Source organism: Pseudochaenichthys georgianus, chromosome 7 (genome assembly GCF_902827115.2).
Source record: "Pseudochaenichthys georgianus chromosome 7, fPseGeo1.2, whole genome shotgun sequence".
In the NCBI taxonomy this organism is placed as follows: Eukaryota; Metazoa; Chordata; class Actinopteri; order Perciformes; family Channichthyidae; genus Pseudochaenichthys; species Pseudochaenichthys georgianus.
Window position 1 is genome coordinate 20,487,476 of NC_047509.1, and position 24,796 is coordinate 20,512,271.

The following is a 24,796-nucleotide window of genomic DNA, read 5'->3' on the forward strand; positions in this document are numbered from 1 at the left end:
TACTTTTTCTCCCTTTTTCCGGCCCCATAAAATCGTGGTTCTATCAGACCAGGCCAGGGCTGTGACGTCAACACTCGACTGCTGATTGGTCAGAGAGAATCGTCACAAGATCGCGCGCGAGATCATCCCTAGCGTCGCATATAGATCTAGAAGCAAGCTTGCAGCATTTTGTAAACGGAGAAGCTACAAAAATGGCAACGTCGAAGAAAAGCACACCGTGGTCGACCGAGGAGGTGACGACGTTCCTTAATCTCATTGGGGATGATAAAATCCAGCGGGAGCTCGACGGAACAACGCGAAATGTGAAAGTGTTCAAGGATGTCTCTGCACAGATGTCCGAACGCGGATTTTCGAGGACTTTCCTGCGATGTAGGGAAAACGGCAACGGCTTTACTGGAGTCCCTGCAAGGTACGCTCACTTCTAACAAAGAAGTCTATTTTATCCTTACATTAATGTTCGACAACCCATGCTTTTATGGAGCCCCGAAGAGCTACATAGCTAGCTAAGGCAGATAGCGAGAGCTATTGTTTGCTAACACCATATGTGCCATTGTTTACGTTCAGTTTTTCTTTTCTATAGTTGTTGTTGCTATTTAGTATTGTGCTGCAGTAGTTTGTGGAATTATCAAGTCATTTTGCTGTTCTAGATGATTACATTGGGACTCGTGAGGAGGAACATTCCCGAACAACGGTTGATGGCAGTGTTCCGTCCACATCGTCATCGAATCCAGAACGGACCCCAGCCGAAGAATCGACACCAACTCAACCACCAACACCGAGTGCCATCACGACACCGCAGCGTGTGGTTCTAGGTAAGAAATAGAAATGGCAAAACGACTGGAATTGTGTTTTGTTTTTTAAACCTTGGATCATCCATCAACAGTAATTAAAATAAGCTATACCACTGTGGAAATGCTCTGTTGCAAGTAAAGTCTTAGCTAGTAAGCAGCTAGTACAGTTGTGTGTGACATCCTATCATATACATATATTTATATTCATTATCAACAGGCTGGACATAATGTAATTCACTTTCACAATCATTGTAAACATCTAGGGCCAGAACTTTCTTTAGTTCACCTTACTGTTGTTCTGTTTATACATGTTATTCTTATATCCTTGTGTGACCTGTACCTGTCCTGTGTGTTTTCCTTATTGCTAATTATTATCTTATTGTCACCCAGGCAAGAGGAAACGAGGAGGAGAGGATCGGGCCCAGCAGGAACGGCACCATGACTGGGCAGCCGACGTGGCCCGTCTCCTCCGTGATACTTCAAAAAACCTTAATAGTTATTGTACATATTATATATTTTTTATCTAGTTACTTTTTAAATGCAACATTTGTACTTCCTTGTTTATTTATTTTCTTTAAAATGTTCATTTTATATTTACAAATCCATGTATATTTATGCTGGCTGCAATACAGTTTTACATTTTTTATTTGTATTGTTTAATGGCATGCCTTTGATACAACATTTTTTTTGTATTTTTATACTGCCATCAATAAAGTACTTCTTTGACTTATCTTATCTCTTGTTGATAATGAATGGCACCCAACAGAAAAAAAATCAGATTCACATAATCTTGATTTAGAGAAGATATAAACATACATTAATTTATAAAGCAATAACAAACACCATCAGTTAGGAAAAAGCCCCTTACTTTTAAGAGATTTAAAGCAAGAAATTGAGTTTGCTAGCTTGAGGTCCTCCTCTAAAACATTATTACATGTTTATTTTGTAATAGTATTAAGAATACATGATAAATACATAATACATGTAGAAATTGCTCAATTGTAATACCCTCGTTCTACTAGACTCAAACAACACATTCCTTATATATTTCAAAGACGAGAGAACAAAATAAACCTATAACCCATTCAAGCAAGCTTTTAACATGTCTAGAAGAAAGATTGAGGTTATATTTAATATATTATTTTATGTTGTGGATACTTTAGCCTCCATCCATGTTTACAATTGTCCACACTATTTTACACTTGCATTTATGAATATAGTTTTGCTGTGTTTTACACTTTAGTATTTATGTTTATAGTTAGCTTTGATATTCGCTTAATTTATTAGAAAGATTTTCTTTTCATGATCTGATATTTCCTCAAATGTTCTTATTATGGGGCAGTACTTACTGGTGCTTGAAATTAAAATATTTACTAAATATTCAATTCAGATAACATTTGTTTAAAACATTTGACAAACACATGTATATGAAAAAAAAAGATTTATTTATGTTCAATACAATGAATGCAATACAATGCATATGTAGGTATTCAGGTAGCACATCAAACCCTCTCTGATGTCAGTGCCCTCCTCTTCTGCACATTGAGACTCTGCTGCTGGTGCATTCCACCCATCATCATAGTCCTCTCCATGACTCTCGTAGACGTTATGCAGAGCACAGCATGGCCCTTTCTCATTTCATCAAATCCCCCTCCTCGACTCCTCGACTCCTCTGTCCTCCGGTAGTGACCCGGAAATGAATTTTAGCGCGCCATGTTGAAGGACATCTCATTTCTCTAAATGCACTTCGAGGACCGAGGACCGAGCGTCGAGGAGGCTCTCTGGAGGAGCTATAACCGAGGATACACTGATGGGTCCTCCACGGTCCTCCACGGCTACTTCGTGGATGCATTTCCGGCAACAGAGATGTTTCAAAGAGTCGTGACGCACGGCCGGACTTATCTCAGCCAATGACAGCTCTGCATGCATCCCCTGGATATTATTTTATTAACTGCTTTCATCGCAACGCGATGTTTACAGTGAGAACAGCTGTGAGGTGCAGAAAGCAGAGCAGTGTGTATAATATATATCACTCAGTATAACAGGCCTACTCTCTTCATTTGCTTTAGTTTAGTAGATATCTACAAACAAAGAGTCTATATTTTTCTAAAACCATTTAGTGCTTCACAATAAAATACACAACGGCTGTAGCCTGTTTTAGGAGCTGTAGGTGCGTGCGTGTGTGTGTTACAGTGTGTGCGTAGATGCAGCGGACAGACAGGTCTCAGTTGGTTTGGTGTCCTCTGCTTACTTTTAATACTTGTAAATAAAACTTTTGGCCCGTAATTTATTTTCCTCATTGTAGCGACCAGAGAGGGGGGGATATATTCAGTCTCTGATAGTGTTACGTTATTATGAGAGTGCTCTGTTTGATTCTGAAATTGTATTTATTTATATAAATATATACATATATATGTGTGTGTGCGTGTCCGCATCTGTAGCCTGTTATTGTCTCATTATACCGCACTGTGAATGAATCAAAGTAAATATATAAGTGGTCATGAACACATCTGTCCATCAGACAGAGGGCTGCTGTGCCTCCTGTCATCATTAATGGACGTCTCTTTAAAATGACCGCTCAGAGGAGAGGAGTTCTCATTTCTCTAACCGCCTGCTGCTTCCCCTCCTCTCTCCTCGGTTCCCCTCCTCGGCTCCTCCGCTCGCATCTCCTGTGGGCGGGACTAAGTATCGAGGATAGGAGTCGAGGAGGGGAGTTCGAGATATGAGAAAGGGCCCATGTCAGCACCATGGATTTCACAATAAACAAGAAAACGATCGCTTCCACATCCTCCATTGTTGTGTGTGTTTTGTGAGTTGTGTCGCATTGAAAATGACGCCACTGCAGTTTTACCCAGCGTTTACCCGAGTCATAACATTATAGTATGGACTGTCATGAAGCTAATTGGTTAATAAGTTGCTAGTGCCATAGGAAGTCGAACAAGCAGATATCAGAATTAGTGATTGATAACATCACAGTGAAAGAGATGAATGGCAAAACCAAAAGCTTGGAGCAAAAACAAGTGAACGATTTAAAATTTCGAATTTCGAATGATGCAACATCAGCAAAGCATGATGACATCCTTACGGTGACATCATCAACTTGTGGCTCGATTATGGCATTGGAACTGTATGATGTCATCATTCGCTTTGAAGATGACATCATCAAACCTTATAAGAACTCAGGGATTCCGACACTTTCATAATGTTATAACCTCTGGAAGAAGACAGTCGGACTTTAAATCTGCTCTGCTGGGACATCTTACAGGAAAAATGAGTTGCTCAAAATCAGATAAGGCTGGGCCTGATCTCACAATACTCCACAGCAGTTCCACACGCTACATCTTATTGGACTTTGTAGGAGAAGGGTGTTTTGGAAAAGTTGCCAAGTGTGTTAATTTGAAAACATCTGAAACTACGGCAATCAAGATCCTCAAAGACGGAGGAGATGACGACAACAATGAATTGAGAATGCTTACAAAAATCAAGGGACTTGACCCAGATAAGAATAACTTAGTGAGATTCCTGGATGATTTCCATTACCAAGACAAGTATTGCTTAGCCTTTGAAATGCTGGACATGAGCATTTGGGACCTTTATAAGCAGAAGCAGGAAACATTTACCCTGAACGAAATCCGCCCTATCACACAACAGCTACTTGTAGCTTTTGAAGCCCTGAAGGGAATTGGCATTATTCATACGGACCTGAAACTGGACAATATCATGCTTGTTAACCACAAGTCTCAGCCCTTCAGGATTAAATTAATTGACTTTGGTTTGGCCCTCCCAGCTTCCGAAGCAGAGGTTGGTATGGAATTGCAACCTATTCCTTTCAGAGCTCCAGAGGTGACCTTGGGTCTCCCTATAACTGAAGCCATCGACATGTGGTCACTGGGATGTCTCCTGGCAGAAATGTATTTTGGAATCTGGTTTTTCCCTGGAGCATCTACATACGACCAGATGAGAGCTATTTGCCAGCTCCTTGGTCAGCCAAAAAAACACCTGCTAGATGCTGGGATAAACACTGGGCAGTATTTTATCAAGGGAAGGGGCTTGACTCCAGGATGGGAGCTAATGACGCCATCTCAGTACAAGATGGTGTCTGGTGTCCAGCCAGAATGTCCAAGTTGGGATTTTGATGATGTTAAAGATTTGACAGGTGCAGTAATGGAGAAGCCAGAGGAACATGACTATGATACGTCTGAAGACAAGATTACATTGTCAGAGGTTATGCGTGAAGACAAAATGGCATTCGCAGACCTCTTAAATGCGTTGTTCAATCTGGATGGTCAGACTAGGATTACGCCCGGACAAGCCCTAGAACACAGCTTTGTAACAATGGTTCACCTAAAAGATAACATGTATTCCAACCCTCATGCATCAGAGGCCTTTGAGATGATAGACATCTGCACCATGGATCTTTCAGATGCAATGTGGGATCCTCTCAGCGACCCTGAAACTGACATGAAGGCAACTGACGGTGACTCACCCCCTGAGAGTTCCCGATGTGCTGCCAATTCAAACACTGAGAGACCTACCAATGACACAACCTCTCAGGCAGACCCCTGCAATCCTGAACCCCATAACAACGAGTCAGCACCCGCACCACTTCAGGCACAATCTCCCACAATACTTTACAGCAGTTCCACACGCTTCCTTTTATTGGACTTTGTAGGAGAAGGGTGTTTTGGAAAAGTTGCCAAGTGTGTTAATTTGAAAACATCTGAAATTACGGCAATCAAGATCCTCGAAGACGGAAGAGATGCAAATAATGAAGTGAGAATGCTTCAAAAAATCAAGGGACTTGACCCAGATAAGAATAACTTAGTGAGATACATGGATACTTTCATGTTCCAAGACAAGTATTGCTTAGCCTTTGAAATGCTGGACATGAGCATTTGGGACCTTAATTCGCAAATGCAGGAACCATTTTCCCTGAACGAAATCCGCTCTGTCACACAACAGCTACTTGTAGCTTTTGAAGCCCTGAAGGGAATTGGCATTATTCATACGGACCTGAAACCGGACAATGTCATGCTTGTAAACCACAAGTCTCAGCCCTTCAGGATTAAATTAATTGACTTTGGTTTGGCCCTCCCAGCTTCCGAAGCAGAGGTTGGTATGGAATTGCAACCTGTTTCTTATAGAGCTCCAGAGGTGACCTTGGGTCTCCCTATAACTGAAGCCATCGACATGTGGTCACTGGGATGTCTCCTGGGTTCATTGTATTTTAAAACCAACTTTTTCCCTCTAAAATCTACATACAACCAGATGAGAGCTATTTGCCAGCTCCTTGGTCAGCCAAAACAACACCTGCTAGATGCTGGGATAAACACTTGGCATTATTTTATCAAGGGAAGGGGCTTGACTCCAGGATGGGAGTTTAGGACGCCATCTCAGTTCAAGATGGTGTCTGGTGTCCTGCCAGAATGTCCAAGTTGGTATTTTGATGATGTTAAAGATTTGACAAGTGCAGTAATGGAGAAGCCAGAGGAACATGACTATGATACGTCTGAAGACAAGATTACATTGTCAGAGGTTATGCGTGAAGACAAAATGGCATTCGCAGACCTCTTAAATGCGTTGTTCAATCTGGATGGTCAGACTAGGATTACGCCCGGACAAGCCCTAGAACACAGCTTTGTAACAATGGTTCACCGAGAAGATAACATGTATTCCAACCCTCATGCATCAGAGGCCTTTGAGATGATGGACATCTGCACCATGGATCTTTCAGATGCAATGTGTGATCCTCTCAGCGACCCATCTGAGAATGGTGAGACTGATATTGGGGTCACATAAAATCAGCAGTCTTCAGAAACAACCACCAAGCGTGCAGGATGACCACAGGACCTTCAAACACTTCAGCCTGTGCAACCAGGGTTTTCTCCGGGAACTCCGGTTTACTCCCGCTATATAATGATTATGCAAAAAAAACATGAATTGGTGATGTGAAATTGTCCTTAGGTGTGAATGTTAATGTTTTAGTATGTGTCAGCCCTGTAACATTGATATGGGTTTGATTTGACCCTAGTGTTTTTCTTTTACATGTTACCGCAAACAATAAAAATGCAAACATTTAAAATGTAAATATATGATTCAATATTTTTATTGAGAATTGACGAAAAAATTATGATGTAACAACAAGTGATAGTGTATTATGTCATGAAAAAGTCATGGTAAAGTAGATCATACTGAAAATAAAGATGTTTAAAATATATGTTTTCACAGCAATGTAAAACAGCTTATACTACAAAAATGAAATTACCAAAGCTTTTCTTTCAAATCATATATTTGTTTTTCTGTTTTCTACCTTGGTATGGAATAGGACTGATTTCAACTAATAGTATTGGTTTTGACTACGACAGTTCTGGGAAAAATCTGGGTGAACTTCTTGGTGTATAAATAATAAAAATTACATTTCAAAAGACTCTCAGGATAAATCTATGAAGACATGAGATTGACTGATATTAATAGACCCTCATTGCAAAAACACATGTTTCATTAATGAGGCCATTCCAGAGAAAGAAATCTTTGAGGATCCTTACCTTCAAAAAGGAAGCTAATCAGTTTATTTTCTAAATCTATTCTTGTGTTTGTTCACTCCTATTGCTCTCAATGGAGTGATTATATAAGATACAGGGAAGTGTGTGTGTCCGCATCTGTAGCCTGTTATTGTCTCATTATACCGCACTGTCAATTAATCAAAGTAAATATATAAGTCATCATGAACACATCTGTCCATCAGACAGAGGGCTGCTGTGCCTCTTGTCATCATTAATGGACGTCTCTTTAAAATGACCGCTCAGAGGAGAGGAGTTCTCATTTCTCTAACCGCCTGCTGCTTCCCCTCCTCTCTCCTCGGCTCCTCCGCTCGCATCTCCTGTGGGCGGGACTAAAGAGGCTTCTCAATTCTTAAATGTCCCCTCCTCGACTCCCCTCCTCGAGACTTAGTCCCGCCCACAGGAGATGCGAGCGGAGGACCGAGGAGGGGAACCGAGGAGAGAGGAGGGGAAGCAGCAGACGTTTAAAGAAATGAGAACTCCTCTCCTCTGAGCAGTCATATTAAAGCGACGTCCATTCATTATTACCTGGCAACAGCTGCATCAGCTGTCGAGTGTTTTGTCATATTTTATAATCTCTGTTAGATCAGCTGAACATTGTTCCCCCACATATTTACTTTGAATTCATTGAGAGTGCGGTATAATGAGACAATAACAGGCTACAGATGCGGACACACACACACAAATATATTTATATAAATATATGCAATTTAAAGTATGAGAGCACTCTCATAATAACGTAACACAATCAGAGACTGGGTATATCCCCCCCTCTCTCTGGTCGCTGAAATGGGGAATTGAAATTACGGGCCAAAAGTTGTATTTGCAAGTATTAAAAGTAAGCAGAGGACACCAAACCAACTGAGACCTGTCTGTCCGCCGCATCTGCGCACTTTACAACACACACCTACACACTGTAGCCTACCACACACACACACCTACACACTGTACCACACACATCTACAGCTCCTAAAGCATAATCAGGCTACAGCCGTTGTGTATTTTATTATGTGAAGCACTAAATGTTCTTAGAAAAATATCGACTCTTTGTAGATATCTACTAAACTAAAGCAAATAAAGAGAGTAGGTCTGTTATACTGAGTGATATATATTTTACACACTGCTCTGCTTTCTGCACGGGCCTCACAGCTGTTCTCACTGTAAACATCGCGTTGCGATGAGAGCAGTTTCTAAAATAATATCCAGGGGATGCATGCAGAGCTGTCATTGGCTGAGATAAGTCCGGCCGTGCGTCACGCCTCCACCGTTCCCGGAAATGCATCCGTGGAGGAACCATCAGTGTATCCTCGGTTATAGCTCCTCCAGAGAGCCTCCTCGACGCTCGATCCTCGGTCCTCGTGTGCATTTAGAGAAATGAGACGTCCTTCAAAATGGCGCGCTGAAATTCATTTCCGGGTCACTACCGGAGGACCGAGGAGTCAAGGAGTTGAGGAGGGGAAATTTGAGTATTGAGAAGCCTCTCATGTCTCGAGGATAAGAGTCGAGGAGGGGAGTTAGAGAAATGATAAAGGGCCTATGTGTCATATGTCAAGTTGTCCACCGAAATGAACCAGACTAGAAAAACATTTCAGAAATTCATGGTCAGCATTTATCTGCCTGTCACGTCCTCATCCAATCTCCAAAGGCACTCAAACCTTTATCATTTATATATCCATTATCCATCCAGTAAATACTACCCAACAGTTTTAAATCCTTGGTAGATAAAGAAGAAAGACAATGGAAATCTTCTCGTTCCATAAGATCTGAGCACACTGGGTAATGATTCATGTATATATGTTCAGGTTTCTTTTTTTCTTTGTGTATTCATTGCTAATCATCAGTTGTCATGAATGATTCTTTTGACACTTCTGATGTGAAACACAGAAAAAAGCCAGCCTTGAGCTTTAAAGCCCATCTCGAAAACTGATTTTAGAGAGATCTTGAAAAAGTCATAGACGCCTGTCTTATTAGAAAATAACCTGTATACACAACAATAAAAACAGGGGGAGATTATGAGTTTGACGAAGCTGAAGGTGAAGTTCAGGAAGGTTGCGTTGCCAAATTGTTGACAAACAAGTGCTGTTGAATACTACATTTATTTTAAAACTACATTTGATATGAATTAATTGTGACTGTATCAGTAAGGAAATCCATGAAAGAAAAGTGACACACTGGTTTCATGGTTAATAAAGATTCAGAGCATGAGGTAACTTGACTTCTTTGCTAAACTATTCTCAAGCCAAGAGAAACAAGCATGGCTGCTGAAGTGTCCAAGTTTAGAATAAATCGAAATTAGAGCCGTGCTCCACTGGGAAAACTTCCTTTTTTATGCTTGATATCTCGACCTAATTTTCCACTCCTGAGAGTCGATCATATCTAAATGCCTCATCCCTTAAGCATCTAGTGGAAACAACAGGAAGGGAAAAAGACTGCCTGTACTGTGACTATTTCCTCTATATAATTTCCATATGACGTACTTTATTCTTGCTGATTGACATTTGCTTATTCCAAATCGCCTCAAATGATTCCAGTTAAATTGTAGGGAAGGGATTAGCCAAATAATGTGGGGAACAGAGTATGAAAGGTATGAAATCACACTTAATTTGATCTGACAGTGTTACACTCCCTTTCATCTCATGCTGCGGCCACACGAGGACGAAAACGGCTAAACGCATAGGATTAATGCAAACGCAATTGCAAAAAAGCTTCCGTCCACACGCAATAGTTATCCGGATAGTGTCTGTCCACACGAGACCGCTCCGTTTAGCTCCAACCGCTGGAGAAGCTGCAGTACATATGCAGGAGCCTGTACGTGGCGCTGTAACTTCCTCCACAAAAGCAGCGAAGAAGCATGGTTGTCATGGTTGCCCTTCTGTTTATTCTCCGCGGTGGGGGCCGAGGGAACCGGGCAGAGTTTTTCGCCAGTCAACGTGTATTAAAGTTTAAATCTTCCGGACAAAATTATAAAAGTGCCGGTCAAAGGTCTTCTTTGTTATTTGTTGAGCTTTAAAACAAATGAATAACGACTCTATATAATATAATAATAAAATACACTCTACTGACAGCGTCAGTGTCTGTCTCACAGCGTCAGTGTCTGTCTCATGCAGCAGCTGATCCAGTAATGAGTGACCCGGCCGACAGTAAAAATAAACATATTTATAACTAGTTTAGGTAGTTTGAGAGGTAATTAAAATAGCTAAGGGTGATGATCTGACTTGAAGTGTGTGTTTTGCTGCAGCGGGAGGAGCTGCAAGTGAGCATTGCTGCGTGTCTCCGTCCTGTCAGATTAGACTTCACTCGCGTTTAGGTCCATATCGAGAGAAAGATAAATAATCTGAATTCAGTGTGCAGTTTACTTTGACGCGGGGGTGAGCAGCAGAGTTGGGGAGAGGCGGGGCTATTGCCTCATCATTATCAGAAAATGATCGTATAGGGCGTACACACGGAGCCGTTGGACCCCCCAGAGCGTTGCGTATGCCGTTCTATCCACCTTGGGACCCGTTATCGTTTCCTCAGTCGTTTAGTGCCGTATTCGGTCATCCTCGTGTGGCCGAACGGTCTATATGACACCAAACAGTAACGCAAACGACCGTTTTCGTCCTCGTGTGGCCGCAGCCTCAGTGTGGGATGAGTGCGGATGACTAAAGTGTCCCAGTCCACTCCTCACTGCCAGTTTGCTCCACGGCAATAGAAGTGAAAGCAATGATTTTTTTTGGTGCTTTGGCTTATGCTGGTGTAACTGAGTACTCTCCAGTAAAAAAAACTCTCACAGACCAATGTCTGGTTCGCCTTTTAATGCAGGTTCACAGATGAGTGATCACATTAGAGCTTTAATTCACTCATATAATTACATATCACTTAATTATAATAACTATGCTGGTACGAGTGTGTGGTTTTACAGCTGTGAGGTTATTACAGTACAGGGTCAATGCCTCTGACTTGCGATATAACAGCACTGAAAAGCTGACATATTGACTACCAACTATTAAATAAAATATTTCATGAGGCAGTTTTGCTCTAGTTTTTTATGTCAACAATAGGCACATTTAAATTCAACCTATAAGCTCTATCCAAACAGTTTGCCTCTGTTTTTGCTCACGTTTATTGCTCATTAACAGAGTAATTAATATCAAACAACTCAGGGAAGTAAATTGCTGGAATTATATCAGCGTAGATGCATTTTATTAGATAACATTGCAGGAAAGGTGAATGATGTTAACCTTTTCTCTTATCAGCTTTTCAGGGACAAATCAAAGGCAGCTTTCTGTATCTTTGAAACCAATCACTGATAAATACCACCAACTTCCACATTGTTGTGATATTGAACTAGAATCTCATTGTGTCTTATAGAAAATGTAAAGGCTCAAGTTGAATAAATGATGGGATAAATATTCCAAATATTATTTTACAACCCCTAATTTGACGACCAAGGCTTGACTTACATATTAAAAAAGACATCAAGGCAAAGGTGAGATTGTGAAATGCCAAACATATCATAAAACTGTTACGTGTGAACTCTTCAATAGCTGTTATAAAACTGCTTTTGGGTGATTGATGCTGTTTTAATGGTCTAATGCTGGCAGCAGAACTTAATGGACGTCAGCAGTTATTTTGCTTCGTTGATATTATCTAAGACTCAGAGTGATGATATAACAATGATCAGCGAAGAGGATGGACAGATGTACCAGCAAGCTCACACAAAGTGTGATTTCTGAATAAGCACATTCTGGTGGGAAAGACACACGGCCAATTATAATATGTCTGTTTTGGTTTCAGTAACTAAAAGCTCAGTTTCCCAAACTGTTGACAGTAAAGTGGCAAAAGTGGTACATTGTGACCTGGTGTCTTTTACTTTTCTGCAGGGGCGGATCTAGACAAATATTCATGGGGGGGCAAGAGGGTGGCAGGAGATTTTGAGGGGTGGCATCCCCTGACAGAAGTATATGCTGATTTAAATCGCAATCATATCAATCAATTAGGGGTGTAACGGTACACGTACCCGTACTGAAATTATTCGGTACGGGCCCTTCGGTTCGGTACACGTGTGTACCGAACGAATATAGCGTTAAACGTAAAAAATTGAGATCATGAACAACGTTCTGGAAGTAATCTCAGGTATATATCATAGAGCGACCAAGTCATTTCATTGGACGAGAGGCATACTATGAGAGCTGGTCACAGGGATGTGTTCAAATGTAGTCAGTAATTTGAGGAACTGTCGAAATGGCGAATGCAGATCAAGTTGAGCTGAAAATCCTCCAGCATCATTGAAGTCTCCGGTTTGGGAACATTTTGGTTTCGCAGTTACGTACAAGGATGACGGACAAAGACAGGTGGACCGAACCAAAGCTGTTTGTCGGCATTGTTCAACTAACATTGGTTACGCGGCTGGCAATACATCACACTCATTTGAAAAGGCATCACCCGAATGTGAATATCACCGGTACCAAAAGAAAAAAGACTGAAGTGCAAACCCAACTCCCGCTAGCATGTAAGCCTCCACCACTCGCAGAAAGTTCAGACCGAGCCAAAGCTATTACAAACGCCAAATATCCTTATGTTGCCATGTTAGCAAAGCGCTACCTGGCTGTATCTGCTGCCACTGTCCCTAGAGAAGGTGTTCTCCACAGCAGGAGACATTGTTAGTGCCAGCAGATCTGCCATTTCAGCAAGCAATGTGGACAAGTTCATCTTTCTTTAAACAACATGAAAATACAATGACAAGCAAGTCCTAATGTCAAGCTGGCTGCTTAGGTAGTACAGTTCAAATACAGATTATTTCAGTTCATCGAAATGCTGCACCTTAATGTTTATTTTATTAAATTTTGTATTTATTTGAATACATTAGTCACAGTTTAATAATAATTAAAAAAAAATATGTAATGTTTTGTGATAATTTTTTCTGCTGTACCGAAAACGTACTGAACCGAACCGTGACCTAAAAACGAGGTACGTACCGAACCGAAATGTTTGTGAACCGTTACACCCCTAATATCAATGTTAACTTGGAAAGCCACAATATTAATATTTTAACTCAATCACATAGGTGATATTATTGTGGCACATCAGTAAAGCCTTACATATAAGGTGGCAGACGTAATTTAATGAATTTTAACTGAACAATAACTGAATGAGTTTGTCTCACTCTTAGACCAGCAGGGGTACCAAATCTATGCAGACTGCTGCAATAAGTATCAATGTTTATTTTATATAGCCCAATATCACAAATGTTACATTTGCCTCAGTGGTCTTCACAGTGTGTACAGAATATCAGTATGACAATACGACACCCTCTGTCCTTAGACCCTCACATCGTACAAGGAAAAACTTCCAAAGAAAACCCAGTTTAAAGGGAAAAATGGGAGAAACCTCAGGGAGAGCAACAGAGGAGGGATCCCTCTCCCAGGACGGACAGACGTGCAATAGATGCCGTGTGTAAATTGAAAAGATAATACATTTGCAACATAAGTACATTAATTAACTGTCTCATCGATGTTTGTCTGAATGAATATGATACTATTAACAATCATATTATTCCTATCAGCTGTCAATCACTGTTAATAAATAATAATAATAATAATAATAATAGATTTAATTTGTTAGCGTTTTTACAGGTGCTCAAAGACGCTTTACAGATATAGTGAAGAACTGTTATGATTCATATATTCATTTATTATTGAATAAACTATATTTTTTGGAGGAGTTAATGATGAATGTTCATCAAGATGCTTGCTCACCCTCCTTCAAATTTGAAAAACAAGTAATGATATCATTATTGATATACAGTTACAACCTTGACTTTACATCAGAAAGAACAAACATTAAAGAAGTGACTAACTGCATCAGTTAGGGTTAAAAAACGTGTATTCAGCTAAAACATATACATGGCTGCAGTTATTATCCAGTGGAAGGTCCTTACCTACTGGCCTAGTTAAATCAAAGTGGTTACTTTCTGTTGGCTGGGCAGTGTAGTTTTACACACCGTCTTATTTTACTTTTTCAGGACTTAAAACAGTTTTTTGAGGGCAGACCCCCTCAAAGAAAAAAATATATACACGCATACAAGGTCATCATCTTAACAGTTTGTTATTCTCATCGAGTTATCCGTGAGCAGAGAATCAAGTTGGCATGTCTATTACAGCTGAATGCGGCGATTACTATTTTGTTCAGCAAAACGCCTCACAAACGTATTAAGATCAACAGCTGTAGTGCGTTTTGATTCAATGCTGAGTACAGCCAAACTTGACATTCTCTTCTCTGTCATTGTAGACCGCAACTACTTCATTCCTTCAGTGCTTGGGTCCGAAAGGCTTCTCGTTTTGCGCCGTCCCCCCGTTCAAGTGAATTCGCCACCAATCATATTTCCACTCTCGCGCCAGGACCGGGGGAGGGGTTACATGACGTGCATCTTGTGCTGCATTCACTTGCACTCGGACATTAGAGACTTTCTCTCATAAATGTCCGATGAGCCACAACTTTTCTTTCAAAACAAAGATGCCAACTGGGGTGGCAAGGCTATTGTTTAGGGTGGCAGTTGCCACCCCATGCCACCCCGGTAGATCCGCCCCTGCCTGTGTCTTGTTGTGCTGATTAGTGTGTAGGTATTTAGGCTCTGTTTTCCCTGTCAGTGGGGAAGGTAATGTGTGTGAGATCCTGGTGGCTGTGCTCATGTGAACAGCAGATTGAGGCTGTGTCATGTTTGTGAGTAATAAATGCCCACACCGGGTTATATTTGAATTCTCTGCCTCTTTCTCCTTGCTTGGTCGGGCTGCTCAACGGTCAGCTTCACACAAACAGCACCCGTAACATACTTAAAGACAGGACTATTCAGTTAAGAGAAGAGAAAAAGGAAAGCAAATTGTTATAATGGGTGATGTAACATTAATGACAGACATAATATGAGGTCCTTGGCACTCATGGGTGTCTCCTTGGGTCATTTTGTGATCATGGGGTTTCACCCTTACAGCATCAGGACAAAATCATATGGAGTCAGACACTGGAAGTGTGCTGAAGGCTGATGCGTTGACTGCAGGGGACTGATGGAAGGATGAGGCTGATGAGACTGAAGAATCTCTGACGAACTAGCGGCTGAGAAATAATCAAAGACAGCAGCCATCTGGCGTGTGACACACGCTTTCACTCTCAATCTCACGCTCTCACGCTGCCCAAACTATTCTCACGCCAAAAACAAGATGAACCGGCGATCGTTTTTGGTTAGTTATTTACAATGTTGAGTTGACAGCTGCTCAAGCTGTTTAGTGTCGATCCGCTCCCTCCCCGCCCCCACCACTCTTAACAACGTTAACAACAGACAGCAGAGCAGTGGGAGACGGTTGGTCAATCCCCGGCCCGTATTGCGAATGCGCAGATCTAAGATCCAGTAGAAATGATAACAAAGTAAAAGTCTGCTCCTTATTGTTCTACTAGGCCAAAATACAGTCAAAGAGTATATGAGAGTGAGTGTGTTAATTAATATATTTGGCAGTTTGAAGTAATTCTGTAGATTTGTTTGTGCGTGTGTTTCATGTATAGGCCTCTCACGATAATTAATTTGGTTGAATACATTTTCCCGGAAATTATTGCGATAAACGATAATATTGTCGGCACCGTTATATGACCATTTTAGACCACTGACATAATGATAATATATAATAATATAATAATAATTCAAGTATATCCTTTCAAACTGCTAGTCACATCCTCATGTATATGGAAATTTATCGAGATCATTTTTATTTATCATACGATAAGTCAATTAATTGCTTATCGCGACAGGCCTATATGCACACAATAAAACAGTGGAAAAAAACGTGTGTGAATGAAACGTTGTGCCCTTTATAGTCTGTATCCAATATTGTGTATTTGTATATATTGTATATATATCCTATATATATGCTAAGGTCCCGCTACTGACACAATAGCAGTCATTTAGTGCGCATATGTGTAATTAAACCCATGATATCAAAATCTCACTCCAGCCAGGTACCCAAAGTTGGCAACCCTGAGCATCATAAGAGGCCAACAAGAGTGACAGAGTGTGTCAGTGTGCAGTCTACCATCCTCTTAAAATACTCTGTCCAACAATATCAGTCTCATGAAGAACGTTTTTTTTAACGCTTATTCAAAATAGCAGAGAAACATGCATTCTTGTTCTCATGAGGGGACATTGACAGAGGATTGGAAAAGTACACAATAAGTACTTCATAGTACTTGTGGGGGTAGTTTCACTAGTACTGAGTCCAACAGGATCAATCTCACGAATAACTAATGGAAACAAAAAAGAATTCCCTCATCAAACTTAGCAGAAGTGGCTTGATTGTGTTCTCAGCAGGGGACTTTGACAGAGTATTCCTCAAACAATACACAGTAAAAGTAGGCTACTTCAATGTATTGTAAGTAGTAGGCTAACTAATACAAAGTCAAACACAAACAGTATAAATTTCATTAAGAACTAATGGTAAAATTATATTTGTATCACTCATCAAAGATAGCAGAAAAACATGCATTATGTAGCCTACTATGGAGGGGACTGATAGAGGATTACTCACAAAGTACACAGCAAAAGTACTTCATTTTATTTCTGGTAGAAGTCAAACTAGAACCGAGTCCAACAGAGTCAGTTTTCTTAAGAACTTGTGGTAGAACATATTTGTATCACTCGTCAAATATAGCAGGAAGAGCAGCTGATTTGAAAAAACAAACGCGAGAGACGGCGGAGTGACCGCAGTGCAGAATCGCAGTATAGTTTAAATCTCCTAACTAACAATGTTGTTCATTTTAGACATAGGCTTATTATATTTACAGCCCTTAATAACATCAATTTTCTGGGCTCAATGTGTGTCTTGGCCGTTTTCGTTGTGATCGCTAAATTCCCCTTGTTTATAATAATCACCGGTCCTTCAGCAGGATACGGTAGTGATTCAAATGTGATTTTAGCAAACGAGTGCTTTTGTTTTGAAATCACTTCCGTGACTTTCGCCCCGCCCCTCGCTTCAAGGACCATTTGACCATTTAGTAGGTGAAAAGCAAAAAGCAAAAACGCCTCTCAGACGCTCTTCCGTTTACGTGTTTAATAAAGAAAAACAATTGGACGGTAGATACACGGATTGTTGTTGCCCCTCTTATTATTATTATATTATAATTGTCCTTGACACAATTAAACACGTTTTTTTTCAGATGACCTTCGTATTGTTTTATTTAATTTGTATGTGAGACATGTATGATCTGGGTTGTGTGGGTTAAAAAAATTAAAGCCCGTAAAAACAATAACATTGTAACTATCGCGCGAGCACAAGCCTAATCTCGTTCAAGCGACCACTGCTTCAGAATCAAGATGGCTGCCCACAGTGCTGTGCTCTCCATGTCCAAAATCTTTAATCCTTTCTGGGGTGGACGCTTCGGAAACACGGTTAAAGTAAGACAAGACACATCGCTGTTGTCACATCAGTTGCAAACGTTGGTGTTTTTCAGCTCTGTGTGAGAGTGTTGTTATTCTACTCTTAGACTATGTTGTCTGAAGACAAGGTCATATGCTAAAAATCATAACGTTATAGCATGCTTCTTTGACATCATTTAAACTGCACCTATTGAAGAGTGTGTTGCATTACAGTTGTGCTAAATAACGCAGACCCTCTGATAATGAAATGCATCTCTCTTTTTCTGTATTTCAGGTATTTGGGACAACTCTGACAAGTCACAGGAATAGGAGCTCACGTAATGTGAGTAAATCAGATTGTATCTGTGGGGTTTAATCTTATTAGAATGAGTAGATGTGATTTTGTCCATTTAAATATAAATTGTACGAGTAATTTAATAAAAATCACCACTGCTCATTATACTGTATTTCCCAACTTTATGGCTTTGGATTAACTTTGGGAGTAGTAAGGTACCCTTGGTAGATGTTTTGGGGGGTGCTACATATATCTCTCTTGGGGGAGGATAGTTATGATGCCTCCTTACTACCTGGATTCTTTTATGTGGCTTCCAAACTTAACTTTCTCTATTTTCTGCTTTCCTTGGTGTCCATTTTCAACAACAGGGAGACAACATTGTAAGTAACTGACTGATGTGTTTGACTAAACATCATTTCATGGCTTCACAAACAACACACCATTACATTTCTCATTCTAGGGCTGTGTGATGTAGGAAAACAAATCTATAATCTGAAATAACACAAAAACGGTTGCTTATATTACTGCATGTCTTGTCTGCATGTCATGGATGCAGATGTCACACAAACACTGACTACATCTGTCTTAGTAGTTTAATAACAAGATCGTTCTTTACTCGCAATATAAAAAATCAGCAAATGCAGCAATGTGATGGCAACGACAACAAAGTGATATATTGCCCAGCCCTAGATAACACTATCAATTTATTACTGCTTTACATTACTGTCACACATCACGTCCTTGGTGCTTTGCTTTGCTGAACTGTACTGGAGATTTTGCATTTTCTTGCCCAATAATTCATTATCCAATATTCAAGTTATTTAATAACAACAACAACAACAACAACAACAACAACAACAACAACAGAGAAGCAGTTGTTAGCAATTACCTATAGATTATGTAAATTGTCAACACATACCAAAGTAAGCCACTATTCGTTTCTTTTCACTAAAGTATGAAATCTATGGAAAGGTTTATATTATACTGTTGTTAGTTTGAAAGTGAAAGTTTGATAATCAATCCTAACATATTGTATCATAGTAACTTGGGATGTGCATGATAAGTCGATTAAACATTGCTATCCTTAACTTATTATAAAAACTATTATTTTTTTAATATACTTCACATGTAAACATCATATTGACATCATTTGTACTGAAATCAAATGCTGTGTCTTTGTATTTTAATAAAAAAGAAAACAAGAGCATTTGTAGCTGTTCATTAACAGTGCCTATTTTAAATGGACAATATTCTGGAAAATGTTAAACAATATAGAGGATATTGGGCATATTTAAACTGTTTTCTTTTAGGCTAGTGGACTAGTCTTTTATTCTGAACATCAGGGAACAATATGAACACCCACAATGTGTTATTATGCAGCAACATACAGGTGATTTGTAGTTGGGTAAAAAAAAACAGTTTGGTCCTTTTTAAGTTCAGTTAATAATATATAACATGTTTCAGCCCCCTCCTGCAAAGTATGGAGGCAGACACACTGTGACCTTGATACCTGGAGATGGAATCGGCCCAGACCTGCTCAATCATGTCAGAGAGGTTTTCAGGTTGGTTCGATTTAAACTAAATCCTCTCCAAAGTGTTGACTACTGCCTGCCTGCTGATATTGCCTTACTACTACTAGGTTGTTTGTACTCGTGCTATAGGTTTAGCTGCGTCCCCGTGGACTTCGAGGTGGTTCATGTCAACTCTGCTGATGAGTCGGAGGATGATATCAACAATGCCATCATGGCCATTCGCCGTAATGGTGTTGCCCTCAAAGGCAAGCAAACCCCTTTGTTTCTGTGTCACAAGCACAGCTGTGAGAAGCATGCAGTTTATAATAAGACCGGGACACTAAAGTTTAACTGTGACATTTCTCAACTCTCCTGATAGGTAACATTGAAACCATACACACCATGGCACCATCTGTCAAATCCAGAAATAATCTCCTACGGTAAGAGCTTTAATGAAATATTCCCCTGATATAGGCTTTCTTTTGTCCCGTGGCTTACATTTGTTCCATCATTTGGTCCTTTCTGTCTGGTAATGTCAGTTGGCACATTATTTACTCCTGACACCCACACCCTCCCCTTCTGTGTATCAACAGCACAAACTTAGACCTGTATGCCAATGTGATGCACTGCCAGTCCCTCCCCGCAGTCCAGACTCGCCACAAGAACATCGACATCATGATCATCAGGGAGAACACGGAGGGAGAGTACAGCAGTCTGGAGCACGAGGTCAGACATAACTGCTTAGGTTTTTGTGTATTCTTGTAAAAGCCACTATAAAAGTGCATCATTAGCCTACGGCTAAACATTGATCGACTTGATCAGTTTTTATATTGGCCAGACATGGCAAATCCACATGAAATGCTGTTTTTCAGTGGCCACCTTTATGAAACGTTTAGAATGCTTTGACATTTGCACAAGCCTAAGACTTATGTTTGTATGTAGACACTAAGCTGCCGTTACAGCCTGAGGTTGCCTTTTCAAAGAACAAAAATCTAAAGAGGATGGCACACCTTACTCCAAAAAAACTTGACCTAGTTCTGAAGTAAATGTACCTCTGCAGGAAGGAAATGCAAAACAAGCTCTTTTATTAAGAAGCATCAGTAGTGGCTTTGAAATGACAAAAAGAGATGCGTGAGAAACTATTACTTGTTCAGTAAGGAAGTGTTAAAAAGACCATAATGCTTTGTAAAATATTATAAAACTGTAGAAGTCAGCACTCAAATAAGAATACAAGGTTTTGTTATTTGGAATGTCTTGGTGAATGAGGTCTATGTTACTACATTACTAACAGCACCACCTACTGGACCTTTTGCTGTCATTAATCAAACATTTTCCAATCCGCCTTCTTTCAGAGTGTATCAGGGGTAGTGGAGTGTCTGAAGATCATCACCAGGACCAATTCCCTCAGGATCGCTGACTATGCCTTCAAACTGGCCCGGGAGAAAGGTCGTAGCAGGGTCACCGCCGTGCACAAGGCTAACATCATGTGAGTTACTTCGAGGCTAATGTATCGCGCCATAACGGCCCGTCCACACAGCGGCGTGCGTTGTCAGTTGTCTGACACTCGACCAACAACCAATCACATGAATCTCCCGCCCCTGACACACAAGCAGCGGTTTGATTGGCTAGAGCTTGTACTGGCATATGATTCGATTGGCTGACGCTTCTGCCGAGGCGTCAAAAGTTGAACATTGCTCAACTTTTGCAGCGAGCCACGCCAGCAACGCTCCGCGTCGCTTCCCACGATGCAGTTCGGCTAAAAGTGACGTCACCCCATTCAAAGTGAATGGGCAGAAGCGTTGGAAGCTTCAACGCACGCCGCTGTGTGGATGGGCCGTACCTGTCTGAACTCATGAGTCTTGCGTAATGTTGTGAGTCTCTTGATGTGGAAATGATGATTTTGACCTTTCTGCTCCAACAGGAAGCTGGGTGATGGCTTGTTCCTGCAGTGCTGCAGAGAAGTGGCCTCTGGCTACCCAGACATCACGTTTGACAGCATGATTGTGGACAACACCACCATGCAGGTGACGGAAGATTAAACGAGAAATCCTTTGAATTTGTCCGTTTTGCTTTATCAAAATCAGGGGTGTCCAAACCTTTTTCACCGAGGGCCACATACAGAAAAGCATACGAATGGCTGGGCCACTCCCTAGAGGTGAGGTATATTGCCTCATAAGTTCAGTTATAAGTTGGAAAAATCAATCCAATGTAGGTAAAGTATTCTTGATAAAAAAAAAAAAACAGCGTACATCAGCTCTCCATAGGGTTTCATTAATTTTGTTAGCAGCTCATTCCTTAAAACAGAAGCTTCAGATTGCTTATGAGAGGAAATATGTTCTGTTATAATAGTTATTGGGCTTTTTTCTTATCAACTTAGATTTGTTAGAACATGTTTTCAACTTTAATTGACTGAATTTATATGAAAATTGGCCTGTTAACACATGAATACTGTGTAATATATTTGAACATATATATTTAAGAAGCACAATATAAGACAAGCAGAAGTCTATTAAACTTAAGTCATTATACCTTTTGAATTTGCTGAGGGCCGCAGGCCGTAGTTTGGACACCCCTGATCTAAATTATTTACCTAACACTTTCCTTGTGTGTCTCAGCTGGTGTCCAAGCCCCAGCAGTTTGATGTGATGGTGATGCCCAACCTGTACGGGAATGTGGTGAGCAACGTGTGTGCTGGCCTGGTGGGGGGGCCCGGCCTCGTGCCCGGGGCCAACTATGGCCTTAACTATGCTGTCTTTGAAACGGTGAGTCTTTGGGATACCATGCTGAATACAACACAGTCCATTCTGTTTTATAAGAAAATAAACAATCATGTCTGCCTGAAATATTGTAATTTAGAATGTGTTTCTTTATTTTCTGGGTCTCTCAGGCCACAAGGAACACAGGGAAGAGTATCGCAGGAAAGAACATTGCCAACCCCACCGCCATGCTGCTGGCCGGCTGCATGATGCTGGACCACCTCAAGTAAGTTCATTCACATAAAATACTTTTAGCACATACACAGGATGTACTGCTGTAACTAATATAACAGTAAATAAATCATTCTTTATCCTGTTTGTCTCCAGGCTTTATGACTACGCCACAATGATCCGAAATGCAATCCTCTCCACCATGAATGAAACCAGGGTAAGTCTTCCTTCAGCCTCTCCCCTCACCTGTCACCATGCTAACACGCCATTGTTGTGTGACAGAGGCTTAGAGGACTGGTGGCAGGTCTGGCATGCTTTCTAGTGGGCTTCACAATACATGCACACAAAGCAGCATCGTGCCTTTGTGTCACAAAGCTCTTGTGAAATGCTACACTGTATGGTATCTGATTTTACATTGTGTGGGATTTACATTAATTACGGTCCTTGAGCTATTTAAAAATTAGATCTGCCCATCATGCAAAGCAGCAAGCTGCTTTGACAGGATTTTTAGAGATGATGTGTTATATGTATTTCATTTTTACCCAAGGGGAATGGTTTGCATACAGACACTTAAATAAAACATATTTATAAATTATGACTGATTTGAGGATTTAAAATGTTAATGAAATTGTTGCTGTGTAACTTGATTCACATTCAGGCATGACCCTGTTTTTCTTTTCCTTTAGTTGCACACAGCTGATATCGGGGGTCAGGGCACCACATCAGAGGTGGTCCAGTCCATCATGAGGAACATCCAGAGTAAAGGGCCGCTCATATCTGAGCGTTAAACACACTTACTCAAAAGGTGTGAGAACAGGTTATCCACGCATGTCTGTTTCCATAGCATCAGGTCTTATCGCTAACATTAAAACGGTTGTATTTTTTTCTTGTTCACACGGCTACAAACATCTTTTTAAAACCCTCCTGTGTGTAACACATACTTCACAAGAACGGTTTACTTTTGATAAATATCAGTACTTTTTTTATTAGATGAAGCATTCTGCTATAAGTACATTTGCTCAATTCATCAGGTTCATTTGTGGAAGATGTAGTTTTACAAATTGTTATGAAACATGAAGGCCTCTTTTTTCTGTTCGAATGTTGGCCTGATATGTTGGGGCCAGAAATATTTAAAATATCCTCATATGTATTGTCCACCCTCTTTAGAGAATCCTTATTTATTTTCCAATTTACAACTGTTACTACCTTTTCAGTCAACCAAAATGTGCTATGTGCTTCATTTATTGCTCACCTTTTCTTTGTCTTACTGTAACTTAAATGTCAAGTTGCCTAAAATGTACTGTCGTATGTGTTCACATCAGATCAACTGTACTATAAAATGGTGATGTAGTTATTTCATATAAACTGTATCGAATAAGGTGTATATTAAGTCAAATTACTTTTAATCGTATCACACAAATGTGCTGTTGTCTTTGTCTCACCAGATAAGAGCTCTTAAGCCTGATATGAAAACAATGGATTTACCATACTGTAACTGTGGCAGATACATACTGTAAACACAATTATTATCAAGAAAATAAAGAAATATACTTAATCGTGATTTATTTGGACACTGCTTTACATATATAAAACATCAAGTGTTGGGGAAGCATTGCAAGCTTCTCACTGGAGGAATTTAAACTGTCTCAATTGAGCAAAGATATCCTGGCAAGAAATCTAGTTTAAATAGCCACAGCTACTCAGAAAAGTAGTTCAAACCCTCTTGTAAAAAATGATCTTATTGACAGTTTGCCTGTTATACAAAATTATAACAAATTATATTACAGTCACACCAAGTCCAAAATACCACACTGAAGAATATTACATCGTTCATCTTTTTAGACTGACCAGTTGTAACATTAGTTAACAACTAAAGTGGTCTTCAACTAGCACTTTAGACACTATGAACATTTTGACAGTTCACCTCTTAAACAGAACATTTAAACCACAATCATGGAGCTATAACTTGTTTAAAAAAGCTCTACTTAATAAACTGGCAGCTGAGTGTAAATATCTTTTATAAAACAGAAATATTGTATTGCTCAGCTCAGTGTAGATTCATCTTGATTCTTGGCCTTTGCTTAAAAGACAGACTATCCTGACACCCTGCTGGGGGATTAAGATCATTTTCCTGCAAATAAAATAAGCTCACTGATCCTTCCGTTTGTTTTACAATTACGCGCTCCATCAACACCATACTTTGGATGACAAGGTGCTGTTTTATGTTTCATCACTAGGGGGCAACACTTCTTTCTAGATGTGGCAGTAGCCGCAGAGGGGAGGATAGGTGAATGTATTTGTTAAAGTTGGTTTGATTACACCATTCACAATTCCGAC

At 40.2% G+C, this 24,796-nt stretch overlaps 1 protein-coding gene and 1 long non-coding RNA gene across 3 annotated transcripts; both read left to right on the forward strand.

Annotated features, from left to right (window-relative positions):
- The first annotated feature begins 322 nt into the window (after positions 1 to 322).
- On the forward strand, positions 323 to 1,313 carry LOC139434185 (uncharacterized). Its single transcript, XR_011643598.1, has 3 exons — positions 323 to 409; positions 648 to 812; positions 1,182 to 1,313. It is a non-coding gene; the product is annotated as an uncharacterized lncRNA (long non-coding RNA).
- A 16,335-nt stretch (positions 1,314 to 17,648) lies between these two features.
- Positions 17,649 to 24,020, forward strand: idh3g (isocitrate dehydrogenase (NAD(+)) 3 non-catalytic subunit gamma). Of its 2 annotated transcripts, XM_034087675.1 has the most exons (13): positions 17,649 to 17,765; positions 18,022 to 18,069; positions 18,390 to 18,401; positions 19,486 to 19,583; positions 19,683 to 19,798; positions 19,912 to 19,972; positions 20,126 to 20,258; positions 20,885 to 21,018; positions 21,454 to 21,556; positions 22,148 to 22,294; positions 22,420 to 22,514; positions 22,616 to 22,676; positions 23,146 to 24,020. In XM_034087675.1, the coding sequence occupies exons 1-13, from the start codon at positions 17,685 to 17,687 to the stop codon at positions 23,245 to 23,247; spliced, it is 1,191 nt and encodes a 396-aa protein (XP_033943566.1). In that variant the 5' UTR covers positions 17,649 to 17,684; the 3' UTR covers positions 23,248 to 24,020. The 2 variants fall into 2 exon arrangements, with proteins under 2 accessions (XP_033943566.1, XP_071059889.1); XM_071203788.1 differs by lacking the exon at positions 18,390 to 18,401.
- The last annotated feature ends 776 nt before the right edge of the window (positions 24,021 to 24,796 follow it).

Coding starts and splice junctions, on each gene's coding strand:
- idh3g (XM_034087675.1), top strand. CDS start 17,685: ATGGCTGCCCACAGTGCTGTGCTCTCCATGTCCAAAATCTTTAATCCT. Junction 17,766..18,021: donor GCTTCGGAAACACGGTTAAA/GTAAGACAAGAC, acceptor TCTGTATTTCAG/GTATTTGGGACAACTCTGAC. Junction 21,019..21,453: donor GTGCACAAGGCTAACATCAT/GTGAGTTACTTC, acceptor CTGCTCCAACAG/GAAGCTGGGTGATGGCTTGT.